Source organism: Anopheles aquasalis, chromosome 2, assembly GCF_943734665.1.
Source record: "Anopheles aquasalis chromosome 2, idAnoAquaMG_Q_19, whole genome shotgun sequence".
Classification (NCBI taxonomy): Eukaryota; Metazoa; Arthropoda; class Insecta; order Diptera; family Culicidae; genus Anopheles; species Anopheles aquasalis.
Window position 1 is genome coordinate 81,715,647 of NC_064877.1, and position 7,500 is coordinate 81,723,146.

At 56.4% G+C, this 7,500-nt stretch overlaps 2 protein-coding genes across 4 annotated transcripts in view; one reads left to right on the top strand and one right to left on the bottom strand.

The window, feature by feature from the left end:
- The window catches only part of LOC126573433 (carotenoid isomerooxygenase), a 4,297-nt gene extending 4,064 nt beyond the window's left edge, over positions 1 to 233 (top strand). For both annotated transcript variants that reach the window (XM_050233567.1, XM_050233566.1), the window contains exon 4: positions 1 to 233. This exon is cut by the window's left edge and continues 1,977 nt beyond it. The gene's annotated coding sequence lies outside the window, so the exon portion shown is untranslated.
- Positions 1 to 7,500, bottom strand: part of LOC126573419 (serine-rich adhesin for platelets) — a 31,303-nt gene that overhangs the window by 5,750 nt on the left and 18,053 nt on the right. The window contains exons 5-12 of one of the 2 annotated variants that reach the window (XM_050233514.1): positions 7,111 to 7,278; positions 4,705 to 6,377; positions 3,249 to 4,271; positions 2,880 to 3,017; positions 1,981 to 2,810; positions 1,643 to 1,907; positions 1,161 to 1,580; positions 919 to 1,087 (exon numbers count right to left, since the gene is read on the bottom strand). In XM_050233514.1, the coding sequence (XP_050089471.1) occupies positions 919 to 1,087; positions 1,161 to 1,580; positions 1,643 to 1,907; positions 1,981 to 2,810; positions 2,880 to 3,017; positions 3,249 to 4,271; positions 4,705 to 6,377; positions 7,111 to 7,278 (4,686 nt within the window). The remainder of the gene's footprint in view (positions 1 to 918; positions 1,088 to 1,160; positions 1,581 to 1,642; positions 1,908 to 1,980; positions 2,811 to 2,879; positions 3,018 to 3,248; positions 4,272 to 4,704; positions 6,378 to 7,110; positions 7,279 to 7,500) is intronic. The other variant, XM_050233515.1, reaches the window with a different exon arrangement.

Genomic DNA, 7,500 nt, shown 5'->3' on the forward strand with positions numbered 1-7,500 from the left:
GCGCGTTGGCGCCAGTAGGTCAAACTCGTCCTCGTGCGATAAGCCTGTTACGAGAGAGCCCTAACTATCTTGCAGTTAAGTCATTAATGACTTGTTGCCGGTTGCTTAAGAGAAAGGGAATTTCAGGATCCACCATTTGATGGTCGAAAAAAGTGTGCGTAACATCATATTGAGATGGAGTGACGGTATCGACATTGGTTCCAAAAGAATGAGAGAAACTGCAAGGACCTCAACTTAGTTCCTTTCTTGTAACGCATGATAAGTAAATTAAAAGTATTAGAATTGTTCCACGCCCAGCCCAGCTGCCCCTCCCCCCGATGGCTAGAGCGTCAGTAGTGGTCAGTGCGCGGACGAATTGTTATCTGGTGGAACCACGAGGGGCCCGTTTGTTACGGACTGGGAAAGAAGCGATCGATGGAAGATGGTGGTGAAAGTATGACAAAATGCGAATTCACCTAGTCGGATCGATATCACCGATCACCGATGATGTTACTTCACCACACACATACAAGGACAAACACAGACAGGCACACACATCGGCACCAGGTACGACCGACCGGTACCGGAATGAGTAAAGCCGTAGCGAGCAGGGCCGAAGCAGAGCGAGTTGGCGGTGAAGATGGTGATGGTGGTGATGGTGGCCAATGGGGTGTTTGCCGTGGCGTGCACCGGTGTGGCAAAAGCGCCCTGGCGAACAAGCATACAGCGAGGCTGCTACGCCACTAGGAGCAGATGCACTGCTGCAGCCTACGGTGGCGACGGTGGCGTGCCCGTGGATGCAGCTTTTGGTCGCGCGAGTGGCGCGATATGCGCGACGATTGGCGCCGCACTACCTTGGCCACCTTCGTTGGGTGCTGCTGAAGCTGCTGGTTCCGCTTACGCCGCGGTGGCGCTACGATAAACGTTTGCAATACGTACGCTGTGGTGGACGCGGTGGTCAACAGTGGTGGCTGTGACGGCACGGTGGCGGAAGCTGGCGGCGAATGGACCGCACTCGGGATCGTCTTCACCGAACGCGACGAACTGCGGTGCGCGTGTGAACCACTGACACTGGAATGATCTTCCCGTCCATTGGTGGATCCGTGACCTAAAAACCAACAAAAGTCCGGGGTACTGTAAGGTTGTCCGCTTGCTGGCTGGCTGCCTCCCTATCAACATACCGTGCCTAGAGGACGAGGTCCGTGGTGAACCGTTCGATCGCTCACTGCGGTACGTTCGGGAAGAGGATCCTGACTGAAGTCTCGCCTGACCGGTGCTGCTGCTATCCCGCGCCATCTCACGGCACTGCTCCTTCGAAACGTAGCGTGTACGGCGTGGTCGACGCGGTGGCTCCACGGCACTACCATTCGGCAGATCCTCGGAGGAGCTTGCATTCGTCGACTGGAGCTTCTCCTTGCTGCCACCTAATCGCACCAGTCGTCGCGTTTCAGCACCGGCCGTCGTCAACTGGGCACGGTTGCGTCTACTCGAGCTGTTTGCGCCGTTCGAGCTAACCGAGGATGGACCACGGAGGGAGACACTTCTCGTGAAGCTTCCCTCTCCCCGTCGCCCGATGCTTTCGTTCGATGAAGCGGATGATACTGAAAGCAAACACGATCAGTTGATTTCTTGCACTGAACCTTCGGCAACTCGCACCACTTACCTCGACCAGATTGACGGGCCAGCAGCTGTTGCTGTTGCTGCTGGTGCTGATGATGGTGACGTTTGAGACTATCGTCCAGGTTCTTGGACACCTGCACACCACGCGATTTCATGATCTTGTTCGTGGTGGAGCACTCGCGAATCGTACCGAGTGTACAGCCGCCACCACTACCCCCGTTCGATAGCCGCCGATGACCGTCCCCTCGTTCGTTCAGCTCACTCAGAATACTCTCCACACTTTCACCATTCGACATGTTGTTGACCACCTGCACGTGGAAAGTGGAAACCAATCGATCAGTTACTGGGAGAGCAAATTGAGCATGCGCCACCTTATCTTACGTTCAGTATTTCATCTGCCGCTCGAGTGAGCTCCTCGAGGATACGTTCGTCACGTTCCAGGTCCTTCTTCCGGTCGTACGGTTGCAGACCGTTCGAGGGCGAGCTTTTGCCCAGCCCACCCCCGGTCCCCCCGTTGCTCACACTCGCCGCAACCGGAGAGTAATCGACGGAACGGGGCACTACCGCTACGGGTTTCGCTACCAGATGGGCCAGATTCTCGTAGTGTGGCCCCTCGGCAGACGAGAGGGTAGAGGTCGTTACACTGCTGCTACTACTGTTCACGCTAACACCGGAAACCGGTTGCTCCAGGTTGCTGTGACGCAACAGATCCGGTTTGTCGTTAGTGAGCTGCCAGTTGGAGGCCTTCGACGTCGTCGTCGTCTTTGTCGTTGTGGTCGTGGTCGGTGGCGCCGCGTTCGCCGTCGTGGCCACGGCCGCAGCTCGCTCCACTGTTCCGGTGCGCCGTATGAAGGAGGAAGTTAGTGTGGCGGAACGCTGGAATGCGGGCTGGGCACGGGTGGCGTTCGTCGCGGGTTGTGCGGTTGGATTGTGGGAAGGATTGCCGATTGTTCGGACCGATCCGGACGACTGCTGCTTGTTCGGGTTGACGCCGAAGAAAGACAGTTCGTGATCGCGCAGTTGCCGCGCACCGGAGGACAGCCGGAGCGAGGCACGCTCTTCGTTACCGGAAGCACCGCCAGGAGGGCGCGTACTTCCGCTCGAGGTCGGAATGTGTCTTCGAAAGTTCGATGACTGTTGGTGCGTTGCCGTCGTCGTTGTCGTCGATTCATCGTTCTTCGATGTCGTTGGTGCTTTGCTGATGTTTGTATCTGGGGGAACAGAGACAGAGAGAACCAGGTCAGAGGGCGACAGATAAGGGTGCTGCGATCGCAACCAACCTGGACTAGCACCGTGAGGAACAGAAGAGAGCTTCTTCGTGGCCGTTGGACTCTTCAGCTCGATCGACATCACATTGGAGGACTGCTTCTCCGCGTGCTGTCGATTGATCAGGGCCGAGGGTTTCACAAGTTCAAACTCTGAAACGAAAGATCACCACCAGAAGGTACTGTTAAAACTTTGGACACACATCAACTTGATCGTGGCGAACGCGTGTTAGGCAGTGCTTGGCGTGCAGCAGCAAAATGGCTAGTGATCCAGGGATCAATCGTGGCTGTGGTGAGTTAAGGAGTGCACAGGAGGGACTATGGACAAAGGACAGGCCCGGTTGGCCGGCTGGGCGGCTTGCTGGCCACCCTTACTCAACTCACCTGCGGACGAGCTGACTGATAAGGCCGCATCCCGATCACCACCGCGTGTGGCCGTCGCTACCGCGTACTTCTGTACGTTTCTTCTCGCCTTGATACGGCTCCAGCTTCCCGACACTTCGGTCGCCAGTTTCTCCTCGTTCCACCCACCGACACCAGCCGAGGACGAGGAAGCCGAACCGTCGGCCAAACTGCCCAGATACAGCTTCACCTCTTCGTCCGCCTTCGCACTATCACTGTCATCGCTGTCGTACTGCTCGGCGGCATCGTACAACCGGCGAAGCTGCGACAACTGCTGACTTAGCACACTCGAGCCGAGCTTCTTGAGCCGGGGAGCAGCGATCGGTTTATCGTCCGCCGTCGTCGTCGATCGCCCAATTGCCACCGATGACGATACCACATCATCAGCCGTACTCGAACGCCGTACTTGGCCAATGTTTTGCCGGATGTACGCTTCCAGATCCGAAAGGCGAGACTCGTTGGTGAGACTGCGCCGTGTACTGCTGATCGGCATACCGGCATACCGCTGTGACGTCGTCGTCGTCGTCGTCGTCGCCAGTCCAGCACCCCGTTCCAGTGAGTCACCGTCCAGGGAGGAGGCGTACTTGCCCACCACCTTCGTAGGCTGCCGGTACTCGGAGTAAATGCTGCTGGCACTGCTGGACTTGGCGATCGATTGGCTGCTGCCACTGCTGATCAGCTGGAACGCCGAATGGCGGCGCGCTTTTGTCGCCTCCGGTGGTGACTGCTGACGGTAGTAGTGCAGTGGCATCGTTCCACCGTCCTCCTCCAGCGAGTCACGCCGTGCGGCCTGTAGGCTTTTCAGCGCTTCGTCGAACTGCGTCGCTGAGCGTAGCGTTCGCATGATCAACGAAGTTGACTTCAGTTCGTCCGCTGGCTCATTGACGGTGGATGGTCGTTGCTGTTGCTGTTTGCTCGCCGCCGCCACCGCCGACGTCATGTCGATCAAAATCTTGGTAGTCGACTTGGTGGCACTCGAGTCGTGCGAGTGCATCAGTTTGTCTCCTGCGTGCAATGGGGTAGTTTGGTTGGTGGTGGTGGAGTTTTTGGTGGTTGAAGGTGCGATGCGATGCGATGTGGAAAGCGCATTGGTGTTATGGGAACCGAAGGAATGCCCGGGGAATGGGGTAGGTAATGTACAGTTTGGTGTAAGATGGAGGAGAAACAATTGAGTTACAGAAAATTGAGTAAAAATAAAAACAGAAAGAAGAGAGAGAGAGAAAGAAAGAGAGAGATTTATGATAGCTGTCTGATAGATCGTTAACCCCTCGATCAGAATTGAGATGATCCGCGTGAGTAGAATGGGACGACATGGGACGGTGATCAAAAAGCTACAGCAGCATCTAAAGCTCTCGCTCAAAATTTACATTCGCAGTCACAAACACGCACACATACACACCACAATCCATGAAGGGATAGAAGCACTATCGGTACGTACCTGCAGTACTAGAGCTACTCCAAGCGCTGCTCGGTGATCCGCACACTCCAGTCGATGATGACGCTGATGAAGAGGATGCTGCCGGCGGTGCGGTAAGGTTAATCTTCGTCGAATAACTTCCCGCTACCGGGGACACACTCTTGGTCTTGGTCGCCTCCCCCGTTCCCAGCTCCACACTCAACCGATTGGTGGTCGGTGGATCGGTGAGTCCGGCACTGACCGGACGCAGCTTCACACCCCACAACGCCTCGCTGCTCTCCAGATGCTCCCCCAGGACGTACGGTTTCGGTTTGATCGGTTTGTTCTTCAGAATGCCCCGGAGCGATATCTCGTCCGCCGACTGTCCATCGCTGTCATCGGATACGGAAGGTTGCGGTGCTGCACTCGTGCCGCTCGTGGTCGCCGGCACAAACTTGCGTGGTGTTGGTTCCGGTGGACGGCTTACACCGATGGTCGTGGTCACGATCGTCGGTATCTGCTGTTCGGTCACGGTTGGCGATGTGGTGGCCACTAGTGACTCACTGTCTTCCGCTAGGAAAGAAGATCGATCACCCGTCGAAGGTGATCCACCGGAGGAGCGTCTTCGGCGCCGGAAGTTATTGGTCGGTGGCGGTTTCTCGTCCGTCTCGACGATATTCACCCGCCCGGAGTCAGCTGTAAAGTGGACCTCAGTCTTGCAAAACTCGACACGCTTCTTGTTCCGGCTCATATCGTCGATCAGCGTTTGGCTGAAACCGTTCACATTCACCGAGGACTTCCGCTCGAACATCGTCCTCAGACTGTCCCGTACGTAGCTCGTTTCGTCCACTGCGATCGAATGGCGCTTCGGTTCTGCCTCGTGTTCCAGCGCCAGCCCGTCCGCATCACTGCTCTCAGCTTTGTTCGTTATCTTGATAACCATCGCTGGGTTCGTTTTGGGGCTTGGCTTCACCGACGACCGGTCACTCCCGAGCGTAACAATCGTGGCACGCTGGTACTGGCCGGTACTGTCGGCCGGCGGGCCACCGCTTGACCAGCTCGAGCTCAGCTCGGACGACCGCCCGATGCCACTGTCGGTCGATGAGTCCATCTTGGCCATCGCGAAGCTACCACCGAGCGGTTGCTGGCTCATCCGCTCGAAGCCGTACGATTTGCGGCGCGAATGCCAATCGTCCGGTCCGGTCAGGACGGTCGCCGCCGTCGTGTCCGGTGGTTTACCCTTACCCGACTGTCCCAGTGGGCTCTGGTAGTTTGAATCGGATGAACTGCTCGTTTCCAGCTGTCCGAAGCGTGTCTCGACTTCCGTGATTGTGACACCGGATTGTTCGCTGCCATCGCCTAGTGGCCGGCCACCGGTTTCCTCGTGCGCCGGGCTCATATCGTCCCGATAGAGACACTCGTTGCTGAGCCGTCGCAGCCGGCCCCGGATCTCGCGCAGTGACTCCGCCGTGAGGAAGGACGCCTTCGGTGGTGATGCCTTTGGACTTGGCGCTTCCGGTTTGCCGTTGGTACTATCGCCCACTGGCGGCTGTGGCTGGTCGCTCGTTACGCTCTTGAGTATGTTGTCGAGTGCCACGAAGTCGATGTGGTTGTTTCTCATGGCTGTGTTGAGCCGGCGGCCGTTTTCCAGCTCCTGACAGATGCGCGATACGCTGACGGAGTTCTCCGGCAGATCGACCGGCCGTGTGCTAGTCCTGGAAGGGGCGCATGGAAATGAATGAAATGAAGTTGAAACACTCGAGCACTGAGGTGGTTGTTTATGATTATGTCCTCGCTCCCTCTCTCCCTCTCTGGCCGTCCCTGTCTATGATCGTGATCGATGATCAACGAGCAGAGCAACGACGGTGACTCGATTCGAAATCTTTCGCCATCAAGTCACCGTGCGCAGCACTTCCTACGCATTCCTGGCCTAGGCTGGCTAGCCATTGGCAGGGGCGTTCGTTGAGGAGGTTGACCACGGTCATAACTTGATTCAGTTAACGATGTGCAAATGTGGCGGAGCAGATGGCGTGCATACCGGATTGGCCATGGCCGTTGCCGCTAGCGAGGTAGCTTCAGTTCCGTTCTGGCTCGAAATTTGCATTTCAAGAGCAATTGCGCACCAGCAGAGGCAAAATGCATCGGCTGGTTCACTCCAATTTGCGAATTAACATTGATAAGCTACGCGATCACTCTGCGGGAACTGATAAGCATCGCAAACATGCCGGAAAGCATACTTAAGCAACGACTTGCGCGCTCGAAAGCAAACAAAAAAAAATCCCCCAAACGAAACCGGATTACTCATGCGGTGCAAAATGCAAAATCGAAATCGGAACGCGAACAGGACGGAAGAGGAACTGAGGTCACCACACCAGAAATAAGAGCACAAACCACACGGGGGGACAGGACGGGACGTGCCGGACGGACGGACGGACTTGGCGAGCTTACCTTGGGGTGGTTTTCCTTGGAAACTGCAGCGAACGCCTTATTTTGCTGACTCGCTTCCACTGCGTGGGTTCGACGTCGTCATCGAAGTTGCTTTCGTCACGCTCCGTCGATAGATCCTCGATCGAAACGCTCTTACCGCGGGCCAGCGGTGTGTTGCCACCGTTGAGACTGCGAGGGAGAGGGGGATAGAAACAAAAAGAGAGAGAAAGAGAGACGGTGAGATAGAGTGTTCGTCATTTAAGAGGGGGGGATTTTGGGGTATAGATCGACCATCTGCATCCGCGCACTCTACGATCTCTAGACGAATCCGAATCGATCCCAGTAACCGGGAGCCATCGTAGGAAGCGCCATTGTGCATTTGGCACAACAACGATCCACAGAGCTCTCGCT